Below are 19,159 nucleotides of genomic sequence, written 5' to 3'. Positions count from 1 at the left end.
TTGCAATCAAAACATTTTTATCATCTTTCTTACTCCGATTTACATGCATTTTTATGAACAAGATACATTTTCATGATATACTGCATATAGGAATAATTAATAAGTTTATTAAGAGAGCATGTATGGATGTCTCATGACTTAGAACCTATGTGTATGCATTACCTTATACACATACACACAATTATAATCGATAGGGTGCTTAACATGGGCTATCAAGAAAGGGCTTATATATATACATTTACTATTTCTTTAGAAGAACATTTGAAAAGAGGGAGAGGCATTCTTTCATAAATAAAACTTGGTGTAAGAAACATGGTCATATCTACTTACCTCTATGCTCCTCGATACTTCCAACGTCAATATAGGTCCTATTCCAATAAATAGCATAAGCATGTTAATACTCATACAATATTCTTTAGCCTTCTCTTTAAAAGAGAAAGTCGCGATATTACAATCTAACGTCCCTTCTATACTTAGCATTAATCCAAATGACTACTCCTCACCTCAACTTACAAGAGAAATAACTTAAATATTAAGACATGTTAGTTGTCCATGGAAATGCTATTTTAAAGCTTACATAAAAAGTAGTTAAGAATTCATAGGTTTCAAGGTCTCTTTGGTTCAAGCTCACTTTGGGTTATGGACATTAGGAGATAAATCTGGAAATTTTCAACAATGGGCTTTAAAATAGATTTATACCAAAAATGCCCTTTAAATCAACTGGTGGTCCCTCATTATAAAAATGTTAGCTTATCAATATTTTGGACTCTTGGGTTAGGTAGAATTTAACCAAACGAGAGACAACATATCATAATACATCATGCACAATTAATCTCTTGTACCTAAACCAACTATGCTATAATCTAATCACACAAGCAATATTTTAAATAGTTTAGATAACATATCACATTAAAATTAGAGTAGCATAAAGTATAGCAAGGTTACCCATTAAGTAACTTTAAAATCTTTAAACACTCAAACTTATGTTTTACTCACTTAATACCTTTTAAAAGCAAGATATAAAATTACAAACCCAAGCAAAACCTCTAAACCAAACCTCTAGCTTCCTAAAAATAGATTACCAACCAAATCTCAACATAAGACACATGGTACCAACATATATAAATTAAATCATTTTAATCATCACCTATGATTAAACCAAGTTAAAAACATAGCATTTTTTACATATAGGAAAATACATAGCAAAACAATTATAATACCATTCGGTTTGGGCCAAAAACAGGGTTTACACATTCATTTGCAACATAGAAAATTAACTACATCGAAACACAAGCTAAAACAACTTAGTTGGCTTCCAAAATCACATTAAAATCAAATGAGTCAAATTAGTGTTTTTACCTTAAGTTCTTAACTTCTTTCAAGAGGCAAGATAGATGACCAAATAGTGGTAAACCCGTGTAGATGAAGAACAGATGATGACACTATTTTAAGCCCGAAAACCGAAACATCATAGGTAAGAAAAATGGTGAAGCTTATGTAAATCATACTAGGGAATAAATTAAAAGTCTATCACCTTCAATATTTCACCATTGGGAAGATGAAATCAAGCTTTAGTTCCAAGCTTTGAGTCAAAATTGAATTGTTCTCGCACGACTTGATGAGGATGAAGAAAAATATTTTTTTTTTCTTTTTCCCTTGCCATGGAGTCACAAGGATTGAAGGAGATGAGAGGAGTTTGGTTTCTTGAAGATGAGAAGAGAGGAGAAAAAGAGAGGAAGGTGTGCATCGGCTTTAGTTTGGAGAAAAAGATGAAAACTTTTTATTTTTTTTTCCCAAGTGTAGCCGACGGCTTAAGGGAACTAAGGAGCAAATTGGTTTTAATTTCTTACCTTTTTGTGTTGCTTTCACCGTAAGTTTGGAGGAGGGGCAAGAACTTTTTGGTCTTTATTTCCTCCTTCCCTCACAATGGATCAAATGGATGGTGGAGATCTATCCACCTCAATGATGCTTTTCACCTTCAATCTAATGGTAGAGAATAATTGGGTCATTTCTTAAAAAAATAAAATTAAAGGGTTTAAAGGAAAATATTTCAAAGTCTTAAAAAATCATACTAAAATAAATCATATTTTAAAATAAAGCATACTCATCTTAAAATAAAATAATTAAAAATAATAAAACTCTTTATCTCAAAATATTTAACTTAAAGAATTAAAAATATGATGTAAGGACTTATGTAGTAGGACTCGGGTATTACACTCCTCTTGTCATGCTAGCAAAAGGGTAGGAGTCCACATAATTAGCAGCGAAGGGCAGGAGCATAGCTACATGGCGTGGCTCACGTTCAAAACTACCAACAATGAAGCAAAATATGAGGCACTCGTAGCAGGGCTCTCAGTGGCCGAAGCATTGGGGGTGACCAAGGTAAAGGTGAAATCAAATTCACAGGTAGTAGTCAACCAAGTGTTGGGAACATATGCCACCAAGGGAGAAATACTAAAGAAATACCTAAGTCAAGTCTGGGAGGCATGCGACCGATTCTCCTATTTTAACATAACACAAGTGCCTAGAGAATGGAACGTAGTGGTAGACAAGCTGGCGCATACAACCTCGGGGATGGAGGACTCCCCCCTCCCATGGGGAGTTGAGAGAAGGGTAATAGAAGTCCCAATGATAGGACCAACAGTCTACATTATAGGCAGCAACGAGCCCAAGTGGGCTGGCGACATCATCAAGTATCTGGATGCAGGTGAACTCCCTGAGGGAAAATAGGAGGTAAGAAAGGTAAGAAGAAGGGCAACGAGATTCGTAGAGGTGGATGAGATCCTCTATAAAAGGAGTTTCGCTACCCCCTACTACGATGCATCTCACCACAAGAAGTATAATATGTTTTAGTTGAGATACATGAAGGAATATGCAGAAACCATTCCGGGGGAAAGGCATTGGCCAAAAAGGTGGTAGGGGCAGGATACTACTGACCTAATACACTTAGAGAAGCTAAAGAATTTGCAAAAAAGTTTGCCAAATGTTAGACGTACACACTAGTATCACCCCCCCCCCCAAGAGGAGCTGACTTCCATGACTGCCCCTTTGTCATTCGCCCAATGGGGGGTTTACCTAGTTGGACTTTTTCCGCTCGGGAAAGGTGAGTCAAGTTCATAATCGTAGCAGTGGACTACTTTACGAAGTTGGTGAAAGCAGAACCTCTGGCGACCATCACGACTAGAGCTGTGATGAAGTTCTTGTGGAAGAATGTCATTTACCGGTACGGAATTCCGCAAAGCATGGTCTCAGATAACGGGCGACAATTTGATTCAAAGCACTACCGGGAGTGGTGTGCCAAACTAAAGATACAGGTCAAATATTCATCCCCAGGACACCCACAGGTGAATGGACAAACAGAGGCTACAAACAAAGCATTGCTAGGAATTCTGAAGAAGAAACTCATGGACAAGAAATGGGAGTGGGTGAAGGAACTACTAGGGGTATTGTGCGCCTACAAAACCACAGTAAAGACCCTACAAGGGAGACCCCATTCACCTTAGCATACGGGAGTGAAGCAGTTCCCCCCGTGGAAGTTGGTCTGCCAAGTTACCAAACCTGCCCTTGTTTGGCGCCCAAGAATGATGAAGCTATGGAAGAGCACCTCGACTTTCTAGATGAAGAGAGAGAGGCGATTGAAGTTAGTATGATACTCGGCAAGAAAAAGGCAGAGCATTATTTCAACAAGAGAGTTTGACCAAGACATTCAAGATAAGAGACCTGGTGCTAAGGGAAAACAGGGTCACCACCAAGGAAGAGGATAAGCTCGAACCCCGATGGTAAGGACCATATGTGGTAGTGACCAACCACAAGTCTGGGTCATACGGCTTGAAGGATAGCCTATGAAAAGAGTTGCAACACCCTTGGAATGCCGAACATTTGAAGAAATTCTACCATTGATTATGTTAATTTCTTGATTTGTTAGAACTCTATTGTTGAATTCTTGATTATGTTTCGTAGTAAATAAAGCATCTATTCCCGGCCAGCACCGACTCACCCAAGGAAAAAAAATGTGGAGGTCAACAAACCACATGACCTTTAAACACCAATGACGAGTACAAAGACTTATGGTGCCAAGGAAAAAGGGCACGGGGGTCAACAAACCACACAATCCTTAAACACCGATGATAAGTACAAAGACTCGTGGTGCCAAGGAAAAAGGGCACAGAGGTTAGTAAACCACGTGACCCTTAAACACCAATGACGAATACCAAGACCTGCGGTGCCAAGTAAAAAGGGTGCGGAGGTCAGCATACCACGCAACCCTTAAACACCAATAATGACGAGTACAATGACTCACGGTGCCAAGGAAAAAGGGCGCGGAGGTCAGCAAACCACACAACCCTTAAACACTAATGATGAGTACTAAGACTCGCAGTGCTAGGTAAAAAGGGCATGGAGGTCATCAGCAGACCACATGACCCTTAGACACTAATGACAAGTACAAAGACTCGCGGTGCCAGATAAAAAGGGCGTAAAGGTCATCAGCAGACCACACGACCCTTAAACACCAATGACGAGTAAGAAGACTAGCAGTGCCAAGTAAAAAGGGCGTAGAGATCAATAGACCATGTGACCATTAAACTCCAATGGCAAGTCTAAAGACTTGCGGTGCCAAGGAAAAAGGGAGCGAAGGTCAGCAGACCTTAAACACCAAGAAAAATGACAAAGACTCGTGGTGCTGAGGAAAAATGGCGCGTAATACAACAACGACAAGTATAAAAACAAGCCACTTGCATAGTAAAAAGAAAGAGCCTTATGAAATCAAAGCAAAGTGTAACATGATAAAAGGCCAAAATTGGCTAAGTACAAAAGTGTTTATATTATTTACAAAAAGCTATTACAAATGTAGCAGTGGGAGACAACTATTACAAAAAGCTAAGTGTTAGGACCACTGGAAGGTGGAGGTGGATTAGGACAATCAAAGGCATCAGGCATGGTGTCCCCACCCACCAAAGGCATCAACAAGCTGACGCGAGGCTGCATTAGGTTTAAACATCTCCAAATCTAAACGCCTCAAGTCAGTATGGGAATTGGCCAGCAAGTGTGATCTAAGCAGCAACACGTTGGCCCCGTACCCATAACCAAAAGCACGATCCCTGACGCCACGTGTTGATGCCAGCTAAGGTTGAAGGCAGGCAAGTCCCTCCCTTGCAGCCTCCAATTCAGACTCCAAGGTCTTCACCTGTAGGGTCTTTTCCTTCAGTCAGGATCCTTATGAAGAAGAGATTCGTTAAGCTTCCTCTGTTGTTCATCTGCGGCAATGCCTTGTATTCCTCGTACTGTTTGGTCAACTCCTTTAGAGCACTGTGCACCTCATAATGGTCAAGATTAACATGCCACTTGCTTTCCTCTGAGGCCGCCAACACCTCACAGAGTTCAGAGCAGCGCTGTTGAGAACTAGACAACTCCTTGCAAACAGAATTTAGCTTCTTCTTGAGGGCAGAGAGCTGAGAGCGAGCATGACCCTGCTCTGACTCTAACACCCCCCAAGAAAGGGAAAGCTGAGCTCTAGCGAAATCACGCTCTGACTCCAGTAGTCCCAACGAGAAGTTGTCCCGGGCCTTCACCTCCCTGATGCCATGGAGTTCATCGCGAAGGTGGAAAACCTCGTAGCAAAGAATGTCCAAGTCACCTACCAGAGAGTGTGTATAGCCATCCTCTTGCCCAAGTGGGATCCTCAACTCTGCCTTCTTGACCCTCCATCTCTCAAATTCCCTCTTGGCCTAGAAAGTAAAGACACACCTAGAGTAAACTTCATCCTCCAAGTTAGCACGATCCGTCATGATCTAGGCTGCCAAATTGTCGACACCCTACAAAGATAAAATGAAGAAAGTTAACAAAGAAAAAAAAAGAGATAAGTGAGAGAAGCAAAGTCAAGAGGTACCTCAGAGAGGAAATTCCTTAGCTGATTAGCCATACTATTGATGGCTTAATCTCTAGCAGGACCAGTGGAGGTGGAAGCACCTCCCCATCATATCTCACCTCAGGTCCATAGTGGGGACTGAGGGGGAAAGCCTTAGAAGATGCCATCATTGAGCCTACTCCAATCCCAAGAGTCTTATCCAAATCTCCCACCGGGCAAACAACGCCAATGTAAGCAAGTTCAACATTCCCCAAACTGATGTCCTCACTTGCAAGACCTCCTAGAGGAACACCGTCCTCCAAGGGAGAGGACTTAGTGTCATCCCCAAAGAATGAGGGAAAAAGAAAAGGGATAGAAACATGGTCGCCGCCAGCCCCTAAGTTAAGTGGAGGAGTCTCTCCCTCGAGACGGTCGTGGGCAAATAGCGGGGAGTTGAACTTTTACCTTCATTCTCTTCTTTAATTTCTTCAAAAATAGAAGTGTCATCGCCCTTCTCTCTACCCTAGACACCACGGTCGCCTAGGGCACCATCTTCACTACTCTGAGTTCCCCTGTGGGCCCCTAGATCGGCAAGGCTCAACGAAAAGGCAACATCCACATCCTCATTGACCTCACCACTTTCTCTTTGCAAATCAGAAGCTTTGAATGTAGGGAATTCGAAGGTTGGGCTAGGTGCCAAATCAAGCTCAAACTCAAAAGCAGTCGCCAGGTCATAAAGGGCTTGACCCATCAAGCTCTCGACGTAGTCAAGTCTTGGATAAGGCGCACGTGTTGGTGAGCAATTGGGGGTAAAAGGCGATACCCTGAGGTCAGTTAGCCATGTGGGAGGTGCCAACACCTGTGCTTGCAGCCCCCCTCTTCACCGTAGGAAAAGGTGTATGTATCCATAGTAGCATGGTGAGAATGCTTCTGCGAAGCCTTTGGAGTAGACTCAGAAGAAGGCTTAGTTGGGGAAGGTGGCACCACAACCTTGTTTAGGAAGATGCGACCCTTGACCTTCGAACAGTTAGGCATTACCAAGAAACGATCAATATTAGCGGGTGTCAAGAGGTCCTCGGTCCAAAGATCATCCTCATGCTCTATTGCTTAGGTGACGACCATGTCGACACGGGGTTGCTCTTGTTCAGACAGAGGTTCCAAAGCCGCTGCCAGGCATTTGTCGTTGGGAATTTTACTCCAAGAAGCTCTAATTGGGAATTCCCGACACATAGCCTCTGAATTGGGAAATCCACAACCTATTCCAGAGACCAAGAAAAACTTCCTCGTCTCTTGTTTGGCGTTTGAATGACAGCTTTCAAAATGGGTCAACCGCTACTTCCTAATCCAAAAACTACAAATGTTGCTCGGAGAGCTCCTCAAAGAATAAAACGTCAGGAATTCTCAACGGTTAAATCTGGGTAATCTTCCCTAGTGAGTTCCAAAACCAAATGAAACATGATGCAAGAACAAAGAAGAACCTGCCACGCATGAGAATGAAGCTACATAGGGGCTAGCTGAAGAAGATCAAGAACGTTGCGTATTGGGCGACAGAAAGGAAATCGCAAACCAAAGTTAGGGCACATATAGGAAGAGAAACCTTTTAAGTGAACCTTTCTTTATCGACGCAACCACGACTAGGGAGTTCCAAGAGTATTGAGTCTGGGATCTCGTAGGCATTGTGCAGATTTGCCAAGTCCATGGCAGTGAGGGTGGAACACCACCCAAAACCTTTGAAGCATGGGATGTCTTTAGTAGAAGAAGATTCCAGGGCAACAAGGGTTTGGGATGTGTTTCATTAGACCTTGAGGATGACAAAGAAGCAAAGGGAAACGAAGAAATAGGGGAGATTAGGGTTACAGATAAATAAGTCGAGATAGTGGGGTTTTAAGAACGTAAAGGAGATGTGAAGAAATTAGGAAGAAAATGAAAATTGAGAAGGAGTAAGAAAATGAAGAACAATGATAACTGAAAATCATCAATACCTGACTAAATGACGTGAATGAAAAAGAATGTGGTGACGGTTACTGGGCAATGTACGAATGTTACCCAAGTTTAAAATTCCCACCTCTTGATAATTGGTAACAACGAGTAAAGTAATAAATGTGCCCACGGGGTAGTCCATAGGTTTAAAACCCCTAACAAAGTAGTCTAGGGCCTCAAATGTCCTCGACTGAGTAAAGTAAGATATTTACAATTCCTTCATTGGTGAATTCCCCAAGCTTACTTGCGAGAGAAATTAGTAGGGTAACTGGTGGAGTTAATATTAGTCTGGCCCAAACTGGGGGCCCAAGGCCCATCAACCATAAATGATAGCTACTCCAAGGAGTCGTGCAGTTAAACGCAAACCCTAGCTGCCTTGATTATTAGGGGGATAAACCCTCACATTATGAATATGGATAATGTGGCGATTAGATGATTTCGATACATCAAGGATAAACCTTCTAATGTCTAAGCATTATGCAAGATTAATCAGTTTATAGTATTCATCTAATATTCTCTACGCCTATATATATGGGCAGTAGGTAACTTTGAATCATCTAATTGAACATTCTTGAATTATTATCCTTCACCTATTGCTGACTTAAGTATCGGAGGTGTCACAAGTACACCGCGCCGCCCACATAATAATTTGCAAGTTAACGATCACAATTGGTGTTGGGACACGTCATATACAGATTTGATATCGACATGTTTATTAATAATGTCTTAACGGGTCAATCCGTTTTAACCTGAACCTATTTATATCAAATCTAAATTCATTAATTTTATATTGTATTGATGTGAAGTTTACGAGTTGTTACACATGTAGCCATGCTTGCATAGCATACTGAATTTGATAAGAGTCGAGCTATTCTGCCGCCCAGAGTAGCCCGCTCAAGTGTATTGCACGTCACTTTTTGGTTTTTTTATTTTATCTTCATTTTTCTCTTCACATTTATATTTAAATATTTTAAAAAAATAAAAATTATCTCAATACATTTAAAATCACTACCTTAATCATTAAGTGTAAAAAAAAAAAAAATAACAAACGGTTGAGATGTAAAGTAAGTGCGCAAAGTAGATTTTTTCATTTGATAAGCCATAAACATTTTTTGCAAATTCTGTCAGCATCATAATTATTTGTCGTAAAAAATCCTGATTTGCAAAAGGAGAAACGGTTACTCGGAGAGCAATTGCTTCCGTGAAGCCCCGAAATATGACCTAGTTAACGCGTGAGTCGGATCTGTCCCTTCAAGGGCCTCGAACACACGCACAAAAACATCATCGTCTCCCAACGTTAAAATAAATAAATAAATAAAGAGAAAAAAGCAGCAGCAAAACTCGGCTTAGCTTAAAGCCTCATCACATATACATTCTCTCTCTCTCACCCCCAAACTCATCAATCTTTGTGGCGGCTTTTCCATTTTCCTATCAGATTGGATCGTTGTCCCATTTTCCGTCTCTTGGAAAATTTGGATCTGAGACCGCGTGCGATCTGTGTGTTTTTTCTTTCTTGAAGAACTCCGCCATGGTTGGGGCCGTACAACAGGAGCAGCAGCAACAGCAAGAAGCACAGCGACAGCAGCAACAGAAACAGAAACAAGCTTCCTCAGCGCCAACGACATCTTCCCAGGAGGAGGCCTTGAAGAGAAACACCGATTGCGTTTACTTTCTAGCTTCACCTTTGACGTGCAAAAAGGTCTGATTTTCTTTTCCTTTCCAGCTTTATCTGATACTAGGGTTTTTACGTTTTTCCTCTTTCTGGTTACTATTTTATGATCTTTGGCTTTGTTGGGATCGTGGGCTCTGCTCGTCCCAGGGTTTCAGATGAACGACTAGCTCCTTAGTATTTATAGATTCTGACTGATTGATTTATTTTAATGTAAAGAACTAAGGTATGGATCTCCTATCTAATTCAGCTGTTGGATCTTGTTAGGGTTTTCATGCATTTTCTGAGTGGATCTCAGTTTCTTGGGGAAACCCTAGATTTAATGTTTCCATAATTATGTTAAAATATGATATATGGCTCTTATATCTACCGGGATTATTATTTCTCAAACGGTTATGCGAAGAATGGTGTAGGGATGGAATATAAGGGAATATTGAACGTTCTCCATGGTTCTGGAGTTTGGTATATTAGTGAGCTTATTCTGAGGGTCATATTTTATCTGCATCAGCTTTTGTAATTAATTATTGCGTTGGATTTGGAATCCTAATCAAATATATCAGGTTTTGCTTGATATCCAGAAAAGTGTGAACATTTTGTAGTGTTTTTTATGGGCTATAAACTTTACTTGTGTAAGTGACCATATGGTTTCTTATTTCAGCAAAAAAGGATTAAGCTATGATGGCAGCTGTGATTATAATTTTTCCCGATTCTGGCTAATAATTTTTTGTCTAGATTGTGCGTACTGGGGTTTGAACTACGGGTTATTTTTGCAGAGTTCTAGTTGGGATGATTTTGAGGTATGGTTTGGAACTGCTGGGTAACGGGTCAAATCTGCCAATCATTTTGTTTGTTCAAATTTTTCATAGCATTGCGGACTAATTGAGATTCACTTTTAAGAGATATGACAAGAAGAACCTTCAAGGGTCACATTCACTAGACCAAGTTTCCGAGCTTAAGTGGCAACTAGCTGAGGAGTTTGGGCGTCTTCATTTGAGTGATCTGTGGTCAAATAGTGTTTCTTCCAGGTATCCAAGATAGTGCCATCTGAGACCCCTCATAGGGTCATGACATCAAAGAAGCTGACCTGGACTTTTTGTTATAAGAAATCAAAAATTATGTTGAGAAACGTAAGGCATAGTGGAGAAGTTGGCTCTGATTCTAACATCGTCGTTGATTTTTGAGCTCATATGGGTGGGGAGGGCAGTCCATGTTTGGATCATCATGTTGTGGGAGTTAGATTTCCAGGTTTGGGAATGACATCCTGCATTTTAGTACCCAAGAACGAGTATGGAGGTGGTGAATGATGTCCCACATTGTTTGGGAGGAAACATTTCGTGTCCTATAACGTTTTCAAGAGGTTTCAATTGTAACATTGTAATCCTTTAGGGGTATAGGTCCAAGAGGCTTTGGTTAGGTCGTTACAGATGGTATCAGATCCAATTTCTGGCCATAAGTGTTGCACTTGATTCGTGCAAACTACAATGAAATGGCTTTATGAGGACCTTAGAAATTTAAATGGGAATATTCTAATATCCCAAATTGAGTATCATAGATGGTGAATAGGATTTCATGTCTCTTGTGAGGAAGAGGCTCTTGTCTTCTATAACGATTTGGAGTGATTCAATTTAGTTCCTTTGGAGTATAGACTCGTGCAGCTTAGTCTTTCCTTGGGTTGCTATAGAAATGTGGGCTTAATCGGGAGGGAGGTAGAGTCAAGAATGAGGGTATAGTATTGTGTGGATCCATTTTTTCTTGTAATTGTGAGATTGAGGAAGAGGGAGATGTCAAGAGGCTAGGTGTTTTCATGCCAAATGATTCTAGCAAAGGGGCATTACTAAAAAGGATGGTCAGTGGATTCTAGTTCATGGTTGCAAAGAGGACAATGATTGTCTATTTGGGGTTTTTGGCCAATGAACTAGGGAAGTTCGGTTTGGTGGGGAGGGCATTCTAGATGATTTTCCAGAGGAGTTGAAAGCATTCACGAATGCGTTAGTTTGAGCAAAGTTTCCATTATATTTGGGTGAGAGGTGAGTCTAGGGTTTGTTTTGGTTGGGTTTCTGTTTAAAAGGCTGATCTAACTGAGAGGTGGCTGAGGCAAGGTGGGATTCCAGATTAGTTGGTTGGGGGGAAGATTGATCAATAGGATATTGGTAAGTTGGTTGGGTGAAAAGATATTTTAATTATAAGTCGTAAATATGCTATTGAAAAGATGGACCGTGTTTTTTGCTGTCCTTTCCCCTTTTCTCCAAAAGTTTTGCAAATAGTTATCTTTGTGCCCCAGGTTACCATGTTTGACCACCTATTCTCTACTTCAGGATAGAATTAATTCACTATTTTGAGAGATTTTCAGAGTTGGTATTTCTGTTTATTATAGAAAGAAGTACTGTATATATGTGAATGATCCATCAATTAAAACCATGTGATTCATTTTAGAGGCATCAAATCCAGTTGGTAAAATTTTTGGCCAATAATAATGTGCCACTGGTAGCATTGGATAGCATACTGATCAATGTTTCTTTCTGTGTATTTCTCTTTGAATAAATAGGGAAGTGAATGTGAGTATCGTCATAGTGAATTTGCCAGGCTTAACCCCAGGGATTGTTGGTACTGGTTGAATGGTAATTGCTTGAATCCGAAATGTTCGTTCCGGCATCCAGTAAGTGTCTGCTCTTACTTCACAACTTCAAATGCTTTGAAATTAATTTTAATGGCAGTATTTTTCTAATTGCTGATTGTTTAATCTTCAGCCTCTGGATGCTTCATTAGGAGCACAAGCAGCAACTTCTGTTGGATCATCTCTGCCTACAGCACAGACTGCAGCCATTCCTGCTACAAATGCTCTTTATGGTTCCAGTAAACAAGCTGTCCCTTGCATTTTCTACCAAAAAGGGCACTGCTTAAAAGGTGATAGATGTGCCTTCTCCCATGGACCGAGTCCCACCACCAGCAATAAAGTCCCACAGGCACTAGCTACCAATGTTACTGAGCCTTTAACTTCTAAGAAGACTTTCGGAGGCCTTGAAAAGTTTAATCAGGAGCAGAAAATTCCACAATTGAATGTTTTGAAGCCAGCTCAGATACCTCCCCATACTAAATCTGCTCCAAAGGCTGAAACAGATTTACCTAGAAGCATAGTTGGTATTGAGAGAAATATACCACCACCTATGAGATTGGAGGATGATGCTTTTAGATACAGGGCAACAAATGCTTTTCCTCTAATTAGTGGGAACACTGCCAGCCGGTCCAACCGTTCAGAGCAGACTCATGTACCTGAAGATCATAGTTTACAGAATGGTAAAGATGCTGATGACTTTCTAAGAGAGTCCTCGCCTGGCTTTGATGTTCTTGTAGATGATGAGCTTGGTGATTCTGATTACTACCATGGTGAAGATCAATTTGAGGAACCGAGGGATCATGAAGGAATGAATGTAAACTCTGTGAATGAATATGATTTGGGTAATCCTGCTGACTATAATTCAATGGGTGATGTTGATCGACCAAGGTTCCATGTTCCACGAGGTCATGGCTCGTATAATCATAAGCCAGGGCAGCATGCCTGGGAGCAGCACAGGGCATCATCTGAGAGAATGGTTGTGAAACCAGCTCATATGGAAAGGCGGAGAGGTCACCGTGAATCTGGTAGTCCTGACCAGATTTATGAGTCGGATCTACGGTATCATTTAGCCAAACAGAGGAGGGTTAATGGATTAAGATCTGTCGTCAGTCGGGATCATGCTCATGATAACAATGTTGAGGGGCAGAATTACGGGTCTTCTTCACGAAGGGATGCACTTCATTTGCCTTCAAATGAGAGTTCCCTCAGTAATCGCTTGCGGGGTAGAATAACGCTTCCAGGCAGATCTTTTCCTGTGAATGGTGGTGATTTGCATGGAGAAAAGGAATTGGACAAGGGAAAGAGTTGGGGTAGGTTGTCACCTGGAAGGCCACAGATCTTTCATGGAAGGCTCCGAGACAGAATAAAAGGAAGGGTGCAAGAGGATTTCAACGAGGGGAGAAATCTCAGGAGTCCACATATAAGGAGAGAAATAACCGATGACAATGCTGATTTTGTTCGTCCTAAAAGTCTTGCGGAGCTTAAAGTTGTGAAGATTGCCGAGAGTAAGGAAGAACAATCCCTTGGAAAGCGAAAGAACATAGACTATCATCAACAGTCCGAAGGTCATCTTTCATTTGAAGGGCCAAAGCCTCTTAACGAGATTCTCAAGAGAAAAAGGGATGCTGAAGTGGCATCTTCTGGAGCTGGGAAATTATCAATCAACAGAGGGGACTATAATCAGAGAGAAATGAAACAAGCATTAGCAGGCTCTGCGAGTACAGCTGTCATAGATACACAAAGTGTCAACGAAGATGATGTCGGCCATTTGCTTGGCAACAAGGAAGAGTCCAAGAACACTACAGTTGCCATTAGAACGCCAACCAAAAAAACTGATGAAGCTTATGGGTCCTCTCAAGCACCACCGAATGTGGATGTGTCCGAGGCTGAAGATGGGATGATTTTTGATGAAACTGTGGAGGAACTTGAAGGTGATGATGATCAGAGGGACGGAGACTATGACTATGAGCAAGCTGATGATGGAGAGTATAATATTGAGGAAGGTGAGAACGCAAACCCCGAGGAGTACGTAGACGATGAAGATGGAGACGGAGATGACTTTGCTAAGAAGATTGGTGTCATGTTCTCATGATTACGGGGGAGGCGACTGACTGCTCCTTCCTATAGACGTCTTGTGTGGACCGTCAACGCTCATATGGGTAGTTGGTTTCAATTTGAGCAGGATAGCTGGTGTGGATTTATTTGCAGAATTAGGACATCGAGTTTTCTCTTGTACCAATCAAAACTTTTTCGTTGTATTTAGATCTCATTAATGGGGATATTTCTTTCTTCTCTATTTCCTTGAGGCATTTTTCTGTACTCCTATTAATGTTAATTGCAGAGTGCATGCCCCGTAAGAGAAGTCAAAGAAAATTAGAATTTCTTGTGAAATTAGAGAGCAGTAGGATGAAGATTGAAAGATGCAATACACCTGGTTCTTAGGAGTTCAATATTATTCAATTCGAATTTCTTATAATGTAAAAATAATCTTCAAGACACTTTACAAGTATAGGAGAATAAAGAATATGAAAGGGTGATATATTAATTAATAAAAAACATTCATGAATTTAAAAATTTTAAGAGTTGATACATGAATAGGCAATAATTGTAAGAGGTGGAATCTAAATAGTTATCTATCAAGATTATGTATACATTTATAACACTCCCTTTTGGATAATCACCCTCCCGGATAACTATATATAAAGAACACGTCTTGTCAAAACCTTATTAAGAAAAAATTTGATGGGAAAAAAATCAATTGCGAAGAAAAAAGAGTATAATATTCTTGTATGCTTTAGAATTTTGGGATTACCTTGTTAAAAACCTTGCAATTGAAAACTCAATGGAAAAAACCTTAACGAAAGAGAGAGTACAATCTGAATGATTATTTGTTTCTCCTAAAGAATATGTAGAGTTTCAATACTTTATGATAAAAGATCCTTGAGTTGGCATATTCTAATTTTGCGTATCAACTTCTTAAATGTTACAATCGGTAATGCTTTAGTGAATATATCTGCCAACTTATCACATAATTGTATCTGTTTGACATCAATATCATTGCTCTTATGGAGCTCATGTATATAAAAGAACTCTAGCGAAATATGCTTGGTTCTATCACATTTTATATAACCTCCATTGATATGATACAAGCAGCATTATCTTCATATAATGTTGTTGAGTTATCATTAATTGTGAATAAATCGCATTTTTCTCAAATGTTTAAATTACTGATTTCAGCTAAATGCATTCCCGATTTGCTTCATAAATTGCAATAATCTCTAAGTGGTTAGAAGAAGTAGCAACAGTAACATCATTCCAGAAGTTTAACAGATGAATTTCTTTAGGCTTTAGGAACCTCGTGAAAACCTGGGAAGTTTTCACAAATTGAGCAATCGCGTCGGTTTAAGTCTGTCAGCATAGTTAGTCCATTACTCACTATGATGCTAGAAACATAAGTTTATTTATTTGACGTACTTAGGTGTGTAAGAATTAGAAGTGGCCTATGCCATTAGTCTCACATGAATATTTAGAATTTTATGGCTCAATAAAACTATTTTCATTTTCTAGAGAACAACTGTTCGAAAACACATTTTGAGTTGTTTTGAGACACTTTAGAGTTGAATTTCAAGAAATGAAGTACGCTCCTACTTTCATGTGAATATGTAGGATTTTATTGTATCAAGTTATTTTTATCATTTTTAGAGTGAATAGTGACCAAGTGTAAGCGCCATGTGGCACTCAGTTCAGTGTTTTCAAAATCACAATGTAAAATGTTGAATTAGGTTAAAGAATTTTTATTTGAATACTTGGCAATATCTTAACCACACTTGATGAATAGTATTGGACACTTGGTACTAAAAGAAACCATGAGATGAAAATGTGAAGGAAAGCAAGTCTTGTGATCATGCCACTTAAGCTAAATACTATTTCATCTAACCATCCAATTTGTGCTAAATCAAAAAGGGTTTCAATTCTAATAAAACTCTAAATACTTAGAATTCAATTGAAACCTCAAAAATTTAGTAAAAGTCGAAATCCCAAATGGTTTACCCAAACCCCAAAAGTTTGCCTTCAAACCCTAAATTTAAACCAGTTGTAGCTTAATATTTAATCACTTGATTAAATCAATTCCACATGCTATTAACCACTCAAATTCATTTACATCCTTATTTATTTTTTTATACCTTGGTAATTTTATTGGACAAAAGAAATTAGATTTGAACTTGATAGAAAATTGAAACCCCAAATGAAAGCCTATTCAGTTAAGGCCCACGAAATTTCACCACCAAGGCAAGGTTTGTGGAGGAAGTTTTCCCTTACCAAGGGTGTCCTTTCACTTCCCAAGTCATCCCCAAATAGTGTTTGATGAGAAGGCCAAAAGTCACCTCACCACCACCCTTCACAAGGATTCCTAGGCTGAAAACCGTGCATTGTTGCCACTATTTTTACCCACGGTTTTGGCTGACAACCCATCACCCAAAGTGTCTTTCACACATCTCATATCACCCCTCTAGATGTTTAAGTGTCGTCCTTGTCTATTCCCTCATTTTTTTTTATCACTTTTGAAGCCTTTTCTTAGAGAGGAAACCAAAAAGACTTTCGAACAGTTTTTCTAGTTTACCTTGTTCCATTTTTTTGAAGTTGTTGTAAGTGTTTTTTCACAAGCTCATATCACCCCTCCAGATGTTTAATGTTGTAAGTTGTTCCTATTCAAGTCTAGTTTCTGTTGGTATATTTTATGTAAATTTTCATAGTTATTTGATGGGTGAAACATTTTTCTAAGCATGAAGAGGTCATTATGGGCCATAAACTGGACAATGTGTGATTCTTTTATTTTATTTTATTTTTTTTTTCTCGTTTTCTTGACATGATAATATAAGAGTTTGATGAATATTATTTGCATTTATAAATGTATTATTAGAGTTTTACATAGATCTAAAAAGTTGAAAACTGGGAGGTTGAAAACAGATTCGGTTTTGACTAAGCTGGAATCTTTTGTTGTGAAAACATGCTCCAATGGCTTTAATATTTATATATAATGTTCTTAGGACTTTTATTTACATTTTAGTATGTTATTTTGATGATTTATGGTGTTGGTTTTAAAAATACGAATTTTTATGCATGCAAAGGTTTGGATAGGTCTTGTATTTGAGTTTTTTGGGTAGATCTATATTTTGATGCAAATTTTGCCATGTGATCTTAGGTTTGATGCTTAGATCTATACTAGGCCTTGATTATTAACCATATGATGTTGTTCATTTGTGATTTATGTCATGAAATGTTTAAGATCTAATGGCTTGATCAAAACAAAACCACATAGTTTTTGGTTTTGGTGAAAGTGAAATCGGAATGTTTTAAGTTGGATTTTGTGACTTTTTGTGGTTTTGGCTTGATGATTCAAAGCATGATATCTCTTAGGAATGTGTTATGAATGTTTTGAGAGTATGTTATTGAACTTTTGGAGTTCTTGGAGTTGTTTGAGAAGAGATAAAATCATGAACATTAAGGGTTGTTCTTAAGGTTAAAAACTTGAAGTTTTGTATTAAAGAGATTTGTGGTTTTTGTGATGTGAGTTTTATTGGTTGTTCTAATATGTTAGTTGAGCATAAGATATGATTATTTGTATGTTGCATATTTTGGTTTAAACATGAGAAATGAGGTTGGATAGAATTGCAACAAAATTTAGGGTTTTGGCCTATGCATGTTTGACCTAGTTGTAATGTGTTTTAAGTTTTTCTAATTAGATATTTGGAGTTGGGATGTGAAATCCTTAAGTTAGGGATAAAATAGTCATTTTTCCACATATAAAGGAGTAAAATGATCATTTTCCCACCTATAGAGGGGTAAAATGGTAATTTTACTCTAAGTCGGTATTGTTATGTTTCTAGGTTGTTAGTGAGGAGTTTTTAATGTTTAGAAATCTCTCCTTACAATTTCCCGTTTATTTGCGCATTTAATTCGTCACGCTATGCTCACTGTAAGTTAGCCTCTAATTTACTGTCAGAATATTGTGTATGTGTGTTGGTAAGATACAGGTGTTCATGTTCTTATGTTCTTGTATATGCCATGTCACCATATGTATGTCTGTTACACATTTTATCATGTCAAGAAATGTTTATCTGTTACACGTTTTATCATGTCACAAAATTTTTATCTATTACATATTTTATCATGTCACAAAATATTCATTTGTTACATATTATGTCATGCTATGGAATGCTATCTGTTACATGTTATGTCATGTTACGAAATTCTATTTACTTTATATTATGCCATGTCATTCATCTCACGTATATGTCACGTTACGTATCTCATGACTTATGTCATCTATCATCTCGTTTCATATCACATCATGCCTCGAGTACAGAGTGTGTCTCGAAAATAGTATTTTCTTAGTCAGTCATGCCTGAGATACTCGTGACGTAATCACTATAGTTGTCTGAGTATCTCGATTGATAATTCACGTGAGGTATTTCCAGCGTAATCATTCTGATTATTAGAATATTTCTACTCAAATGCTTTGGCGTAATCATTATGATTGTAAAAGTATTACTAGGTACTTTTAGCATAATCATTCTAATTATTAGGGTATCTCATTTAAAATACTCATGGCGTAATCATTTTAATTGTTTGAGTATCTCTGACGGAATATGTTGAGAACAATCATTCTAATTGTTCATTATTCCTAATGAAACAAATAGCGAAATCATTTTGATTGTCAGAGTTCATGTTCATTTTCATATTAAGTTCATGTTAAGTTTCATGTTCAGCTTCACGTTAAGTTCATGTTTAGTTCATGTTAAGTTTCACGTTCAGTGTCATGTTTAGTTTCACATTAAGTTCATGCTCAGTTCATGTTAAGTTTCACATTCAGTTCATGTTCACGTTCACGTTCAATTTTCAAGTATCAAGTTTTATAGTCATGTCAATTCATGTTATGTAACATACGGGTCCAAATTTAGGGCTTCAAACTAGTATTTTATTTATTTATTTTTATTTTTATTGTCTTTATTATTTTTATTATCATTTTAAGAAATATGATATCTGTTAA

At 38.7% G+C, this 19,159-nt stretch overlaps 1 protein-coding gene across 1 annotated transcript; it reads left to right on the top strand.

The window, feature by feature from the left end:
- Positions 1-9,138: 9,138 nt before the first annotated feature.
- LOC121257179 (zinc finger CCCH domain-containing protein 17) lies at positions 9,139-14,404 on the top strand. Its single transcript, XM_041158096.1, has 3 exons — positions 9,139-9,524; positions 12,040-12,150; positions 12,242-14,404. The coding sequence occupies exons 1-3, from the start codon at positions 9,354-9,356 to the stop codon at positions 14,198-14,200; spliced, it is 2,241 nt and encodes a 746-aa protein (XP_041014030.1). The 5' UTR covers positions 9,139-9,353; the 3' UTR covers positions 14,201-14,404.
- Positions 14,405-19,159: the final 4,755 nt, after the last annotated feature.

The sequence above is a fragment of the Juglans microcarpa x Juglans regia genome, chromosome 3S (genome assembly GCF_004785595.1).
Source record: "Juglans microcarpa x Juglans regia isolate MS1-56 chromosome 3S, Jm3101_v1.0, whole genome shotgun sequence".
NCBI lineage: Eukaryota > Viridiplantae > Streptophyta > Magnoliopsida > Fagales > Juglandaceae > Juglans > Juglans microcarpa x Juglans regia.
This window is presented reverse-complemented; position numbering and strand designations above follow the sequence as displayed.

What these genes read in the sequence shown, in the direction of transcription:
- LOC121257179 (XM_041158096.1), top strand. Translation starts at nt 9,354, where the DNA reads ATGGTTGGGGCCGTACAACAGGAGCAGCAGCAACAGCAAGAAGCACAG. An exon ending in CACCTTTGACGTGCAAAAAG is followed by an intron (nt 9,525 to 12,039) that starts GTCTGATTTTCT and finishes TTGAATAAATAG; the next exon opens with GGAAGTGAATGTGAGTATCG. An exon ending in AATGTTCGTTCCGGCATCCA is followed by an intron (nt 12,151 to 12,241) that starts GTAAGTGTCTGC and finishes TTTAATCTTCAG; the next exon opens with CCTCTGGATGCTTCATTAGG.